Here is a 16,608-nt window from a genome sequence, read left to right as displayed (position 1 = left end):
GACATTTTCGGTCAAATCTCAAACCAGACATGTATCACAGAGTTTACACCAAGTAGATGAACTTAATGAATCTCTTCTGGGTTTCTACAAAACCCTTATACAGATAGCCATGTGTTTAACTGCTGGTCAAACAGTGCACTAAAGGGTTCAATCAGCATATCCTCCCCTATTGTCAAGACACTAATAAAAGACTAGAGACATTTGGGAAAGAAGTAGAGTCAAAGGTGAGTCACACACAGCTCTCTGATCCTCCTTTCCTGAGAAGCGCAGTGGTGAGATATACGTCATTAGTGCAGAAAATGAGTGATCCAGCTGAGCTGAGAATCAGGAGAGAGGTCTGTCAATCAAACACCATGGAGCATGGGTTCAAAGGAGGGAATGGACATTTTAACAGCCCTTACAACTATGCAAATAGCACTGAGCCAGAGAGAATGTGAGATATTAAAGGGACAGTTCACCCAAAAATAAAGTAATGATTTTTACACCCTCATGTTGATGTACACCCTCATGACTTCCCTTTTGGATAAGAGTACAAGAAGTCCAGAGCTTATAAATCAATACCAGGACAATTCAAGACTCTTAAGGCACTAAAACATGCCCTGCTCTAAGTGAACAACCTGATACACTATACAGATGTGTGCTGTTTGACTTTTGAGTCCATGTAGGAACATCTTCCCTGTTAAAACAATGAATCTGAACTTAGAGAAACCTATACAAAGGAAAACAACCTGGTAAGTGGGTCTCAGAGCAGATCAGACATCAATGACAGCGCTCAAAAAAAGGATTTTTGCTGCTTGTTCAATTTACTTAATTAAAATGAACTAAAGCAAAACAATTCTTGAACATTTTGTCACAACTTGGTTTAATTGCGTTCTATCCTTTTAAATTTGTAAAATGGAAGTTTACTTAGGCCACGTCCACACTAATACGTTCGTGTTTAAAAGTTTACGTTTTGGCCTTCCGTCCACACTGAGACGGCGTTTCTGACAGCGAAAACTGAGCTTTTTCAAGAAACGCTCTCCTAAGTGGATACATTTGAAAACGCTGTCTTCGCGTTATAGTGTGGACAGGTAAAACGGAGATATCTGAAAACGATTACGTATTTGTTGTCATGTGACGCAGTCATGTGATCCATTCAACCCAAAACAATCAAGATGGCGGCCCATGTTGTAGCGGCGTTGTTGTGCCTGTTATTCACTTTGATAGCGTTGTTTAAGATAAATGTTACTTTGTACAACCTTCACACTACATTCCTTCAAAGGCGATGGGATGTTTACTCAGAATTGCTGTCCGGCGACAGAACACGAGGACAATTGCGTTTCAGACCGTACATGGAATGTCGATTTTCCGCATGCGCTGTAAGGGCATTTAAAGAGTTTTTATATGTTTAAAAAAAAATCACTGCTTTCAAATGTATCTGGATTAATGTTAACGTAGGCTTAAATGCTTTTAAATTGGGACTACATGATTACTTCTTGTGGTGTTAATATAGATTTGATGAAATTGGGCCAGGGATTTCCATTTCCCAGCATGCTTTGCTTGGGACTCACTAGGGAGAGTAAATGTTCAAATTTAAGTTTTTTGTTTTTCGCAAGATGAATATAAAGGGGGATACTTGTTAGTGTTTCATATTTTGTTCTGTTTTATGATTTTAAAGAGTTGCTGTTCTGTTGGAGTTTTGGGGGTTACCATTATGGTGATGAGTGGAGCTTGAGCGAACGATGAGGACAGGTATTTGTCGCAACATGAAATTGATTGTTCGCTTTGTTGAGCGATTGCTGCGCTAACAATGGCATAGCTACTCAACTACACGCTGTAGTGCTTCCAGCCAGCATGTATTTAGCATGCTAACATTCACTTTCACTAGTTAATACATAAAGAAATAAGAGTTACATTGGCACGTCTAATTTTGTTGGGTTTACTCAATTCAACTAGGTTCTTTCTACACAAAGCGTTTGTGTTGAGGTTACATAGTAATTTTAAGTTAAGAAAACTAATTTCAAACACCACTGTCCACTACTGAATCAAGTTTTGAGTGAGTTTTACCATTGCATCTGCAACCTCCTGGCTTCAAAACTATTGAGCTTTGCAACGATGCTCATGTAGGGTACTTCCTTAGTACACAATGCAGCAAATGAGATAAGAGACAGGACTTGATCCATGGTGCAACATTATAGTGGGGGATAGATTGCATGACAAATGGTATATCATATACATATCCATCCTAATTATAACCAAATGCCTATTTCTTGTGTTGTTTGGCAAATACAGGCTATGATATGATATATAGTGTGGCTGAAATGATACTTACTGCTGACTTTCATGTTGCCAAAGGCTGAAGGCTGCGGCACTGGCTTGCAGCTCTCAGCAAATGAGGTGGTCCTAGGCCGGCCTGACATCTCCAAACCCCTTTTATTCTTTAACCACGATCCTTACAGACTCCTTTTACACGAGAGCAAAAATGTGTGTCCCAAATGAACTCTCTGTTAATGCGTTTAAAGATAAACTCCAGGAATATCTTCTTCTGGGGTAATGAATTCAGTGACCGGCTTGTCCATAGAAATGTGTGCCCTTTAACTATCAAAGATGCCTTTTAAAAGATCCAAAATAGGCATTTAGTCCAAGTATTACAGCTGCCTATGTGAAAGTCACAGAAAAATGTCCTAAATCACATTATATTGAACACACATTCATATGTAGGGTTCATATTACTCGATTATAATATATCAGTTTTCTCTTTCACTTTATATTCTCCAGGTGGAGCCGGTTTGTATAGCTGAGACCGAGACTTGCCATGGCCGCATCAGTCCATGAACATTGATCCAGATCCGATAAAATGACAATAATTCAGTCCTCTTTCTTCAAAATGATTGGACGGATGTTGATGCCTCTTTCTTGGTAACTCATAAAACACAAAAGCCTTGATAAAGATGCTTATCTTCCTTTTTAGACCAACACAGGCGATGTTAACGCCGCGCTGGATGCCTCCTACCTAAAGTAAGTAATGGATAGCGCAGTACTCTCCCTCTCCTCTCCTCTCCTCTACTCTACTGTTGTTTTACATTTACGGGCTCTTTCTGTCTCTACGGAAAAAAACATTACGTCGTTTACGTACAAACGCGCGATGGAATGTGGAGCGCTTCGCTGAGCGACGCAACTTCGACGGGAATTGAAAATTGCGAACGCGCGCCCTCCATTGCGAAATGACACTTGGGGAAATGGGTGGAGAATCCGCAAGCCAATGGTGAAAGATGTGATTCTTTTTCCATTTAGGGGAAACACATTTTTACAACCTAACTCCAAAAAGTCAAAATCGCTGGTGTGTTAAAAATAAGAAAATAATGCAAAATTAACGTTTTTGCTGAATATGGATTATTTGTATGATGGCGGGATACTTTGCCCTCTGGTTTTAGTTTATATATTACTGTATGTAAATGTGCGGGGTTATAGTACAAACTATTATTCATAGAAAAACGGGAACTTGTTTTTTTGGTTTAGCCAAAGTTCAAGGAAAGTCACTCGGTGAGTCCACTCGGCGGCCATTTTTGGAACGCGCTCGAGCTGCTATTTTCTACGGACACAAGCGGCATAAACGTAATGGGGAAAGACCGGTTGGTCAAGATTACGATCAAAGAACATGTTTAAATGAACAGTTAAATCTGACTACAATGGTAATCACAAACGTGATTGAAGTGTTTCTTTAGCTCAGATCACGCTAAAAACGCTGGTTTCGGCTGGTCCATCTAATGCGCATACGAGTTGTCTGACAAGCGATGTCTGTAGCTAAACGGTGATTGGCTCTTTTACTTGTAAGGCGGGACTTACTTTACTACGTCCGCCATGTTGGGCGTTCGAATTTCTCCAATTCATTTTAATACAAGTGGTCCGTCTTGGACTAAACAATCTTTGGTTTATCTTAATATAGCACACACACCCATACTAAAAGTGCACGCAGTAATTTTTTGAAGTATGGCTTACACTGACACCTAGTGGCATGAATGCAGCATCATTCAGACACAGTAGTTTTGCCATTGTAGAAATTCACTTGGCATAGTAAACCAGGATTAATTTAATCCATAAATGAAAGTGTCCAATAACAGGGCAGTTGCAGAGATTAAGCGAGTAGTATTAAAATGGTCATGTGATGCTAACATGGCTGCACCCATCAGGGTGCCCCTGCCTCATGTAGAATAAAATAGCTTTTATAAGGTTACCGATATGACTGAACTCTACATCTCACATGAGTGGTCATGATTTAATACAGATGTTTCAAAATTACTTGGAAGTACAACTTTTTAAATGAGGAAAAAAAAATGACTGAGTGCACTAAGGGGTGGTAAAAACCCATACTTCAAAACCCATGCGTCGTGACGTCACTGCTTCCTGCGCCGGTCAAAATGGCGGCTATGCAAGATGGCCCGATGGAGCTGGACAGCGAGAAAGAGACAAAGCCAGAAATTCTCAGCGATGGCTCGGCGAAACTCCCCGGGAGTACGGGGAGCGGGGCGCTCTCTTCGTCGCCCCTCACCGCCGCCCCCGCCGGTGGAGCTCCGAAACCGGAGGAACAGCAAACTTTGATCGCAGTGCTGCAGTTCTTGAAGCGGAATAAACTGACGGAGTCGGTAGAGATCCTGCGGCGCGAAGCCGGTCTATCGGACGACCAGGAGGACTCACAGGCTCCAGATGCCGGCGGCGGAGGAGGGCCCGGGGCAGTAGGGAAGGGTGATGGGAATGGAGGGGACGCAAACTCTCTGCTCAGCCGTGTGTCCATTGCAGCAGCAGCCGCCCCCCAGACCGCCCTGACTCCCATGCCCGCAAAGAGTGAGTTTCACCTACAAAGTTCCAGTCAAATATAATACAATACCATACTATGCACGTGCTTGCATTTGTTGCATTATCAACATAGTCATTATGCACCAACATCAGTATTTTGTAGTACACTGAAGGCACTAACAATTTGAATGAGTTTACACAGTGTTTCTTTGAACAACTTAGACTCTCTTGCCTCCTTATGAATGCATCTGCACAGTGCTTGTTCATTTGAGCAACATCGTTTGGGCTTTTTGGCAACATGTTTATGTTTTCTGCTGTAGGCTCGGATAACCAGCCGGACGTCAGTGTTGTGCTGTCAGCATACAGCCAGCAGGGGGACCCCTCTCTGTACCAGGTGTATTACAGTGGCCTGAAGAACTTCATAGAGTCAGTACTGGACTGTCACAGAGCGGAGCTCTCACAGCTCTTCTACCCTCTTTTCGTTCACATGTACCTGGAGCTGGTCTACAACAACCATGAGAACGAAGCCAAGGCCTTCTTTGAGAAGTCAGTATCAGATATCATTGCTGTCATTAGGTTGCAGTGTTATATACTGTGAATAAAAGTGTTACTGATTGACAGTCCAACCCAAAGTCATTCTATTCTGTTCTGTCATATTCCAGACTTTCTGTTTTGTCCTCCTGTTCTGTTCAATTCTATTCTGTTTTATCCTGTTCATTTCATTCTGTTCAGTACTGTTCTATTCTATTTTATTCTGTTCTATACTGTCCCATCCTGTTCCATTCCTTTATATTCTATTCTTTTCTGTTCTGTCCTGTTCTATTTGATCCTGTTGTGTTCTATTCCATTCTACTGTATTTAGACCTGTTCTATTCTGTCCTATTCTATTTTATTCTGTTCTATACTGTCCCATCCTGTTCTGTTTTGACCTGTTCTATTCAATTCTGTCCTATTCTTTTCTATTCTGTTCTGTCCTCCTATTGTATTCTGTTCTATTCTGTTTTGTCCCATTTAATTCATTCTGTTCTGTCATATTCTATTCTGTTGTCTGATTCTGTTCTGTCCTGATGAATTTTGTTCGATTCTATTCTTTTCTGTGCTATCCTATCCTGTCCTGTCCTATTATGGTCTGGCCTATTCTATTCTATTCTATTCTGTTGTTCTGTTTTGTGCTGTTCTGTTCAATTCTGCCCTATTCTATTCTGTTCTGTTCTATTCTGCCCTGTCCTATTATGGTCTGGCCTATTCTATTCTATTCTGTTCTATTCTATTCCATTCTGTTGTTCTGTTTTGTCCTGTTCTTTAAAATTGTCCCCTATACTCTTATTTTCTGTTCTGTCCTATTTGTCCTCTTTTTCTATTCCATTCCATTCTTTTCTGTTTTGTCTTGTCTTATTCTATTCTTTTCTGTGCTATCCTATCCTGTCCTGTCCTATTATGGTCTGGCCTATTCTATTCTATTCTATTCTATTCTATTCTGTTGTCTGATTCTGTTCTGTTTTGTCCTGATGAATTCTGTTCGATTCTATTCTTTTCTGTGCTATCCTATCCTGTCCTGTCCTATTATGGTCTGGCCTATTCTATTCTATTCTATTCTATTCCATTCTGTTGTTCTGTTTTGTCCTGTTCTTTAAAATTGTCCCCTATACTCTTATTTTCTGTTCTGTCCTATTTGTCCTCTTTTTCTATTCCATTCTATTCTTTTCTGTTTTGTCTTGTCTTATTCTATTCTTTTCTGTCCTGGGGCCTCATGTATACACACAAAAATGTTGCGTACGTCACTTCTCAAGCTCACGATGGGATTTATAAAAAGTAAACTTGACGTGAAAATGTGCGTACCACCACGCAAGCTGTACCCCTTGCATACATACTCTTTTACTGCTGTGTGTGAATTGTCAACTCCAATATCCAGACTGATTATAAACTCTGCTTTTCATTAAATACACAGCATTTACAGTAAAAAAAAAGTATGTAGTTAAGCACTTCAATCAAAATGAATCATTATCCAGCTAATGTTAGGCTATATTCATTTTATGTAACTAATTGAAAAGGCATTCAAATATAAGCTGTAATAAGGAAATATCGGTAGTGGATGCACAGACAGTCAAATACAAAACAAAAGCGAAGCTTGCACATTTTATCTTTTAGTAATCCTATGATGTCAGACAATAGTTTAACACTGCACACATCATTTTATTTTGTTTTGTTTCCAGTATTAATATATAAACTTCTCTATAAAACACCCTTAAAACTATTTAAAACATTGTCTGAGAAGCAAAATTGCATAGATTTATGCTTGCAACAATAACAAAAAATGGTCAATTCTGTCCTATTCTAGTCTTTCTGTTCTGTCCTTCTATTCTTTTTTCTTCCTATTCAATTCATTCTGTTCTGTCATGTTCTATTCTACTCTATTCTGTTCTGTCCTATCCTGTTCTGGTCTGGCCTATTTGATTATATTATACTCCATACAGAGCCTCATTTTAGTCCATTCAAACTGTATTTTTGGAATTGATCAGGGATGTTATAGTCATGTCGTTTTATATTACAATAACTGCCATTGCTAGTCTGTATTTACTGGCTCCTCAGCAGTGGTTTAAACAATTATTTTAATCTCCTCTGATAGGTTTAGTGGTGATCAGGAGTGCTACTATCAGGACGATCTGCGTGTTCTCTGCGGCCTCACAAAGAAAGAGCACATGAAGGGGAACGAGGTCCTGCTTGACTTCCGCACCAGTCGTTTCGTGCTCCGCATCTCCCGTGACTCGTACCAGCTTCTGAAGAGACACTTACAGGAAAGGCACAATAACCAGATATGGAACATAATCCAGGAGCATCTGTACATCGACATTTTTGACGGCATGTCCCGCAGCAAGAGCCAGATCGACAGCATGTCCGGCAGTCTAGCGGGAGAGGCCAAAAGAGAAGTCAATAAAGCCAAGGTTAGATATATGGAGCAATTGTTTTTATGTAGAAGGGATGTTTTTTGTTTTGTTTTTTTTAAATCCCCTTTTCTCCCCAATTTGGAGTGCCCAATTACTAGGTCCTCATGGTGGCGCGGTTACTCACCTCAATCTGGGTGGCGGAGGACAAGTCTCAGTTGCCTCCGCTTCTGAGACAGTCAATCCGCGCATCTTATCATGTGGCTCGCTGTGCATGACACCGCGGAGACTCACAGCATGTGGAGGCTCATGCTACTCCCTGCAATCCACGCACAACTTACCACATGCCCCATTGAGAGCGAGAACCACTAATCGCGACCACAAGGAGGTTACCCCATGTGACTCTACCCTTTCTAGCAACCGGGCCAATTTGGTTGCTTAGGAGACCTGGCTGGAGTCACTTAGCACGCCCTGGATTCGAACTCGCGACTCCAGGGGTGGTAGTCAGCGTCAATACTCGCTGAGCTACCCAGGCCCCCATTGTAGAAGGGATGTTTAAAAAGCTAAAGTGATCTCAAGCATGTTTTACCGATGTACTGTGTTGTTACTAATGACATCAGGTATTCTACGGGCTGCTGAAGGAACCAGAGATTGAGGTCCCACTAGACGATGAAGATGAGGAAGCTGAGAATGAGGAAGGAAAGCCCAAGAAGAAGAAAACCAAGAAGGACAGTATGGGCTCCAAGAGCAAGAAACAAGATCCTAACGCCCCTCAGCAGAACAGGTATGCCAGGAGAATAGCATTCAGCTGCTGCAAAAACCCTTAATTATTCTCTTCCGTATTGTAGGAATAGATACTGCTCAGAATTGCTTGTATATGGGAAACATACTGTAGGTTGAAGATGATGCTGAGACAAATTGCTTTTGAAACTGGATGCAATGACATTTTCGCTGTGTTCTCTGCTGGACAGAATCCCTTTGCCAGAGCTGAAGGACTCAGACAAACTGGACAAGATCATGTACATGAAGGAGAGCACCAAAAGAATCCGACTCAGTCCTGATAATCTGCCTTCCATTTGCTTCTATACGTTCCTCAATGCCTACCAGGTTGCTTATAGTAGATACAAGGAATTGCTGATTAAATTAGCTGTTGATCAATTTTTAATGTGCTGATTTTGTGTTGATGCTCAGGGTTTGACGGCTGTAGACTTCACAGATGACTCCAGTCTCTTAGCAGGAGGGTTTGCTGACTCCACTGTCCGTGTGTGGAGTGTCACACCCAAAAAATTACGCAAAGTCAAATCCGCGGCAGGTACACACTTCTCCAAAGTAGGACTCTGTGTTCGTGGTTGTACCTTGTATTGATTTATATTAGGTATGGGTAAAAATATCGCTTTGTCTGATGCCTCATTGTCTTTGTTTGAACGATCTCGATTCTTAAATCCCAAAATCGATCTTTTAGTCTATGAGCAACTCTTTACAGTGTGAATAAATCACTCGCATATGCGACCGAATTTCAAGCAATGGGACAAAAAATGGCTGTGATTAGCCACTGGCTGGTAAATGCTCAGATTTCTCTCACCATGATTGAGTAGTATAGCGACGAAAAAGTTCAGCATCGAGATATTTTTACTGCAACTTGAAAGTAAAATTTTAGTGTGTCCAAAAGACGTGATATACGCGATCCATTTGTCAATAAATAATGTATTTTTTGAATATCCTTTCTGTTCTTTACAGTCAGTTGTTGATTAAAAACCTCTCTCTCCTAAATATGCGCTAACTGGCTGATGCCGGTAGTCTTAAAGAGACAGTACCGATTTAGTCTTAAAGAGACAGTACTGATTTAGCATGTGTTCTACATATCAATATAAATGCTTGAAAATAGTACAGATCATGCATGTCAACAATAGACATAACAAAAAATATATATGCAGTTTCATGATTTGTGTTGATGAAATACACTGAAAGCATTTTTCAAAAGCTAAAATGTGACCAACATTATGAAAAACTAATAACAAAAATGTCATTTGTAAAACTAATATTTTTGAATTGTCCCTTTATAATTAACAGCATTAGCTGAGAAAGAATTTCTTTCATATGTAAGCAAAGTGGACATTGTAACAGAAATATGCCCATATACATTGATACTGAATTGAATCGGAATCGAATGGGGAAATTTGTATCAATACCCAGCCCTAATTTATATGCTACTAGTGCATGTGTTTTTTTTATTGGCTATGAATGCTACAGTCATGTTATGTATTATTTAAATCATGCCATCCTATTCTCTAGATCTGAATCTGATTGATAAAGAGTCTGATGATGTTCTGGAGAGGATCATGGATGAGAAGACAGCCAGTGAGTCCAAGATCCTCTACGGTCACAGCGGGCCAGTGTACGGCGTCAGCTTCAGTCCAGACAGGTATCGCATATATCTATAAATGTCATCTATCAGCCGACAGGGGCATTTTATGATTTTATGTTTGTGATTGTCCTATGGTTCTTGAATCATTCTGACTGTAACATCTTTCTCATAGGAACTATCTGTTGTCCAGTTCTGAGGACGGTACAGTCAGACTGTGGAGTCTGCAGACGTTTACATGTCTTGTTGGGTATAAAGGACACAACTATCCAGTATGGGACACTCAGTTCTCACCCTTTGGTTATTACTTTGTGTCTGGAGGACACGACAGAGTGGCACGGTATAAAACTACTTTCATTTTTAGACTAGACTTAAGCTCAAAGGAATAGTTCACCCAAAAATAAAAACACTCTCATCATCTACTCACCTTCATGCCATCCCAGATGTGTGACTTTTTCTTCTGCAGAGCTAAGATTTTTAGAAAAATATCTCAGCTCTGGAGGTACATACAATGCAAGTGGAGTCCAAAACTGAGAAGCTCCAAAAAGCACATAAAGGCAGCATAAAAGTAATCCATAAGACTCCAGTGGTTTAATCCATGTCTTCTGAAGCAATCTAATCGGTTTTGGGTGAGAATGGACCAAAATGTAACATTATTTACTGTACGTCTTACCATTGCAGTCTCTAGGCATGATCATGATTTCAGGCTTGATTATACTTCCTAGAGCATGCGCAGAGTGGTAGATGGCGCTAGGAAGTGTAATCGAGCTTGAAATGATCTTCAAGGAGACTGCCGATGTCAAGATTTACCACTGGAGTCTTATTGATTACTTTTATGCTGTATTTATGTGCTTTTTTGAGCTTCAATGTATTGGTCACCATTCACTTGCATTGTGAGGACCTACAGAGCTGAAATATATTTCTAAAAATCTTCGTTTTCAGCAGTGGGATGGCATGAGGGTGAGTCAATGATGAGAGTGTTTTAATTTTGGGGTGAACTATCCCTTAAAGTTCGATGACTAAAATGAGGGAATAGTTTCATAAGGCCATGCCTGTGCCATGTTTTATATCTAAAGACATGTTCTTAACTGTATTCATATATGTTCTATAAGCTTCAGAGGGCTTGTAATTAAATGTTAGATCTTCAATTTTCTTTCCAGCCTCTGGGCAACAGATCATTACCAGCCATTACGGATATTCGCTGGACATCTAGCTGATGTCACCTGCACTCGCTTCCATCCCAACTCCAACTATGTGGCCACAGGCTCGACCGACCGCACTGTACGTCTCTGGGATGTGCTGAACGGAAACTGTGTCCGTATTTTCACAGGTCATAAGGTACTGAAATGATACAGGGATACCCTACATAAGGGCTCAGGTTGAATATGAATGTGGATTTATGTCTCAGTGGACCTCTTTAATGACCTTCACAGTATTAAAAAGTCACTTTTTTTTTAGGGGCCCATCCATTCTCTTGCATTCTCACCCAATGGAAAGTTCCTGGCATCTGGTTCCACCGACGGGAGAGTTCTGCTATGGGACATTGGACATGGGCTGATGATTGGAGAACTGAAGGGTCATACAGACACCATTTATTCCCTCAAGTTCAGTAGAGATGGAGAAATCCTTGCATCAGGTCAGGATTACTGGCTTCATATGTAGAGATTCTGTGACTATGAACACAGATTAATATTAGATGGTATATCACCTTTAATATCTTGAAAGTGTTTTGAGAACCAACCCCTTAGGTCCTTCAGTCAAAACTGATGAAAGTCTTTAAAAAAATTGTTCACCCAAACATGATATTTCTCTCATTTTGTCTCAAACTCTGGTGACTTTCTTTCTTCCATGGAATACAAAGATATTTCAATGGAGATATGATGTATGTTTGTCCATGAAATAAAAGTGAACAGTGACCAATTTTCAGGCTCCTAAAAGCACATAAAGTCATCATAAAATGAATCCATAAGACTTGAGTGGTTTAATCCATGTCTTCTGAAGCCATCCAATCAGTTTTGGGTGAAAACAGACAAAATGTAACTAATTTTTTACTCTACGTCTTGCCATTGCAGTCTCTAGGCATGATCATGATTTCAAGCTCTATTACACTTCCCAGTTCTTGACGCATGCACCGAGCGCAAGATGGCACTAGGAAGTGTAATCAAGCTTAAAATCATGATCGCCAAGCAGACTGCCAATGTCAAAATTTACAGTGAAAAGGAGTTACATTTTGGTCAGTTTTCACTTGGATTGCTTCAGAAGACATGGATTAAACCACTCGAGTCTTATGGATTACTTTTATGCTGCCTTTGTGTGCTTTTTGGAGATGAAAATTTGGTCACCATTCACTTGCATCGTATGGACAAAATCCCCTCATTTGTTAATTTAATATATTTGTGTTCAGTGGAAGAAAGTCATACGAGTTTTAGACTCGATGAGTCTAAATGATGAGAAAATTATCATTTCTATGTGAACTATTCCTTTAAGAGGAACCATAGTTACATTAAGGCTAGCAAATGCTCGAATAAAAATGCATAGTTCTCATTGTTGATTAATTTAATGTACAGTTCTCTCCGTCTTTGTTCAGGCTCCATGGATAACACCGTACGACTGTGGGATGCTATGAAGGCATTTGACGACATTGAGACGGATGACTTTACTGCAGCGACGGGCCACATACACCTGCCTGATAACTCGCAGGAGCTTCTGCTGGGCACATACTTGACCAAAGCCACAGCCGTCACACACCTACACTTCACCAGACGCAACCTGCTGCTGGCCGCAGGGGCGTACAACTCCCAGTGAAGTGCCAAGATGTTCGCCAAGTGGATGTCTCTGCTGTATAGCCATGTTTGTTTTACATGAGTGGTGCTTCTTATTCAAAGACTTCTTATCACCCTAACATGTGAAAAAGCTTCTAGTGACCATTTTTAAGTCACGTTCAGCTAACAAGTCTTACTGCCAAGATCAGACTGAGTCAAGCACTGAGTGTACATAAGCTACCTGGGAGCACCTTCAGTTAACTCTTATGTCATATTTTACAGTGTAAAACTCAGTTACAGTTCATCCCAAAATTCTGTCACACATTTACGCACTCTCATTATGTTCCAAACTTGTATGACTTTCTTCTGCGGAACACAAGATGAGATGTTATGCAGAATGTTAGCCAGTCTCCATTTACTTTTATTGCATCTTTTTCTCCATAGAATAAAAGTGAATGGTGACTGAGGCGTTCTGCATAACATCTCATTTTTTTATCCCATGGAAGAAAGTCATATGGGTTTGGAACAATATGAGGGAGATTAAAAAAAGACTTTTGTATAAATGATCACTTATACACGACTCCTCTAATTTGGTTGTACAAATAGTATTTGAGCTCATGCATTTATTTTTCCTTTCTTGTATCATCACTCCCATGCTTGTTTTCAAGACCCTTATGCATGATATATCTCTGAGATGGCTGTTCTTAGATCAGCTCCTTTTGCCTATATAGATGATGAACATTTGGACATGAATCCAAAAACTGGTCATACATCAGAATGCCAGCTCAGACACAGTATGTGATGCAAACAAGCACGAATGCCTAAATGTGTAAATAAAACCAGTTTTTGTATACAACATTGCGTGGTATAAGTAGTCTTTTATTTTTTACATAGTTGAACTGATGAGGTCAAAATAAGGACATGCAGCTTCCAGCACCCCTCCGCATACACGGTATTCACGAATACATCCTATAGAGACAGAGGAAGAAGATCAGTGAGACGCAGCACAGGAACATATGCTGTATTAAAGGGATAGTGCACCTAAAAATGAAAATTATCTTGTTGTTTACTTGCCCTCATGCCATCCCAGATGTGTATTACTTTCTTTCTTTTACAGAACACAAATTAAGATTTTTAAAAGAATATTTCAGCTCTGTAGGTCCATACAATGCAAGTGAATGGTGACCAAAACTTTGGAGCACTAAAAAAAGCACAAAACGCAGCATAAAATTAATACATATGACTCCAGTGGTTTAATCCATGTTTTCTGAAGTGACCCAATACATTTTGGGTGAAAACAGATCAAAATGTAACTCCTTATATAAATCTTGACATCTGCACTCTCTTTGTCGATCAGGATTTCAAGCTCGATTACACTTCCTAGTGCCATCTTGTGCTCAGCGCATATGTGAAGCTCTAAGTGTAAACAAGCTTGAAATCATGATCACCTAGGAGACTGCTGATGTCAAGATTTATAGTGAAAAATGAGTAACATTTTGGTCTGTTCTCACCCAAAACCAATTGGATCTCTTCTGAAGACATGGATTAAACCACTGGAGTGTTATGGATTACTTTTATGCTGCCTTTATGTGCTTTTTGAACCTTCAGAGTTCTGGCCACCATTCACTTGCATTGTATGGACATACAGAGCTGAAATTGCTTGTGTTCAGCAGAAGAAAGTAAGTCATAAACATCTGGGATGGCATGAAGGCGAATAAATGACGAGAGAATTTTCACTTTTGGTGAACTATTCCATTAACGCATGTAAAAGGCCATTAATTCTTAGAAGATAATATATGTACACACATATATAGTGAAAAGTGGCGAGATTAAGTGTGATTACCATAAATAGTTAATCAATGCAATGCGTGGTGCAATTCGTGAAGGAATCAATTGATTCATTATAAAGAACTGGACCAGTCTAAACGTTTGGCAAATCAAACCAAACTGAAAGACATCGGTCTGAATCATGGACAGTATGCATACTATTTACAACTTATTGTATACAGTTAGTATGGTAGTATGCTATTCTCAAGCTATGGTGGCCCTAATGCAAAAAAAAAAAAAAAAATCACTTTAGTTGGTACTTACTATAAATTAACTTGATGTTACAGCCTTTTGCTTCTTGGGCTTCAGCTTAAAGAAGAGAATAATGGCAGCAATGCTGGCGTATGTGGCCAGTACACACTAAAGTCAAGGGACAAAGAATTACAAGTCCTTGGTTTAGTGAGGAATACAAAGACAATGCTGACACAATCCTGACATTATTAGATGATTTCAATGACTTACATTTCTCCTGCCTGTAATGGTGTATGAATTGAAGTACTTGGCGATGCCAGTGAACTGGTGGTGAGTTCCAGCGTCGTGTCCACCCATGATTTCTGCACGCAATCTATTTCAAATACAAGAATTCACACTGTGTGTTTAAAGGAATGTGAACGTACTGAAGACTTACGCATGATTTGTTTCATCCCTACGCAGGTACAAAAAAAAAAGTGTTGGGTGTAATGCATTACTAAGTAATTAATTACTGTAATTAAATTACTTTTTCATTGAAAAAAGTAAGGGATTACTCTTAATTTTTCAGTAATTTAATTAGTTACTTCTGATGTAATTGCGTTAAATACTGTATAGACTCTAGAACAATTATATAAAACAATAGTGAATTTAAAAATCAAAATGTAATATCTAATGTTAAAATATATGTTTTCTAATTTAACGCTGCCCCCTTAAATTCTTTTATTTATTCATGAATAATTTATTTGATTTTATATGATTTATTTGAAAGAATTAAAAGAACAGTTTCATGTCTATCCTTGTATTTTTCATCTGGTCGAGGTTGATAAGGGTTTTAAAAAAGTAATTAGTAATAAGTAATGCAGTTACTTTTCAGACAGAGTAATTAGTACAGTAATCTAATTACACTATAGAAGATGTAATAAGTTAGTAATTAATTACTTTTTTTTTTTTTTTTAGAGTAACTTACCTACGTAAGGTCACGCAAAATGCGTAACTGTTAAAAGTGCTAATGAAGATAATGGTAATCTACCTTTTAGTGAATATAGGTGTATATTATAGTTTAAGATTGAAACCCCATATTTTAAATACACATAATATTATAATGTGGTTTTCTCAGCTCTAAAAACGGCGTCCTTAGGCGACATCTGGAATTGCTAAGCTGTATATAATCGATTAAAAAGCACAAAGAACGCGATATATGTTCTTGTAAATGAGAAATATGACTTACCGAGCACACTCTTCTTCAAGTAAACTGGTGCCCTTCAATGGAGAGACCGGAAAGCAAATGTGTTACGAGAAAAATACCTCCTTCTCTTTACAGAGTCAGATAGACTGTGGTTATTGGATTACACCCCCATCAATCACTTCTTAAACCAAAACGATAGGCTTTTGCAGACGTCGATTAGTTTTTCTCGTCACTCTATTGGTCAATTCTTTCTGGTTAAGTATTATAGTAAGCTCCGCCTCTAGTTGTTTACATCCGGGTCACAAAGATGGCACGCTTGTGGAGGAACATGTGAGATTTTGCGCATGAGAGTATTTTAGGATATTTACAGTGAACTTCGTACAGTTGTATAACGTATGTATTTCCAATCTGTTTAATTTCTGGGGCTATTTAATAACAGATACGTTGATCAAACTTTGTGTTATAGTTACTGTGATGTGCAGTAATGAGGGCTTCTCATGTGTACGTGTCTGCTTGTTTGTAGAGACATGCATGTAGATGAACAAAGTTGTGTCTTTTTATTAAGTAATTGATTAAAAGAAATGTTGTCAAGGTAGTTGTTCTGGCTCAATCTATTTTTAATGA

At 39.2% G+C, this 16,608-nt stretch overlaps 4 protein-coding genes across 5 annotated transcripts in view; 2 read left to right on the top strand and 2 right to left on the bottom strand.

Moving 5' to 3' along the window:
* The window catches only part of LOC127444093 (glycogen synthase kinase-3 beta-like), a 40,344-nt gene extending 37,296 nt beyond the window's left edge, over positions 1 to 3,048 (bottom strand). The window contains exon 1 of the mRNA XM_051703275.1: positions 2,312 to 3,048. Within this exon, the coding sequence (XP_051559235.1) occupies positions 2,312 to 2,399 (88 nt within the window). The 5' untranslated portion in view covers positions 2,400 to 3,048. The remainder of the gene's footprint in view (positions 1 to 2,311) is intronic.
* Positions 3,049 to 4,254: 1,206 nt separating this feature from the next.
* Positions 4,255 to 13,635, top strand: taf5 (TAF5 RNA polymerase II, TATA box binding protein (TBP)-associated factor). The gene is made up of 11 exons (XM_051703266.1): positions 4,255 to 4,821; positions 5,094 to 5,319; positions 7,400 to 7,715; positions 8,276 to 8,439; positions 8,627 to 8,762; positions 8,847 to 8,967; positions 9,948 to 10,077; positions 10,193 to 10,357; positions 11,178 to 11,355; positions 11,476 to 11,653; positions 12,605 to 13,635. Exons 1-11 carry the CDS (start codon positions 4,398 to 4,400, stop codon positions 12,820 to 12,822), a joined length of 2,256 nt encoding a protein of 751 aa, XP_051559226.1. The 5' UTR covers positions 4,255 to 4,397; the 3' UTR covers positions 12,823 to 13,635.
* A 2-nt stretch (positions 13,636 to 13,637) lies between these two features.
* Positions 13,638 to 16,102, bottom strand: atp5md (ATP synthase membrane subunit k). The gene is made up of 4 exons (XM_051703298.1): positions 16,027 to 16,102; positions 15,069 to 15,171; positions 14,871 to 14,966; positions 13,638 to 13,748 (listed from the first exon to the last, which is right to left on the bottom strand). The coding sequence occupies exons 2-3, from the start codon at positions 15,153 to 15,155 to the stop codon at positions 14,877 to 14,879; spliced, it is 177 nt and encodes a 58-aa protein (XP_051559258.1). The 5' UTR covers positions 15,156 to 15,171; positions 16,027 to 16,102; the 3' UTR covers positions 13,638 to 13,748; positions 14,871 to 14,876.
* Positions 16,103 to 16,279: 177 nt separating this feature from the next.
* pdcd11 (programmed cell death 11) overlaps positions 16,280 to 16,608 on the top strand; it is a 34,849-nt gene continuing 34,520 nt past the window's right edge. The window contains exon 1 of one of the 2 annotated variants that reach the window (XM_051703248.1): positions 16,280 to 16,377. The gene's annotated coding sequence lies outside the window, so the exon portion shown is untranslated. The remainder of the gene's footprint in view (positions 16,378 to 16,608) is intronic. The other variant, XM_051703249.1, reaches the window with a different exon arrangement.

This window comes from Myxocyprinus asiaticus, chromosome 7 (genome assembly GCF_019703515.2).
Source record: "Myxocyprinus asiaticus isolate MX2 ecotype Aquarium Trade chromosome 7, UBuf_Myxa_2, whole genome shotgun sequence".
In the NCBI taxonomy this organism is placed as follows: Eukaryota; Metazoa; Chordata; class Actinopteri; order Cypriniformes; family Catostomidae; genus Myxocyprinus; species Myxocyprinus asiaticus.
This window is presented reverse-complemented; position numbering and strand designations above follow the sequence as displayed.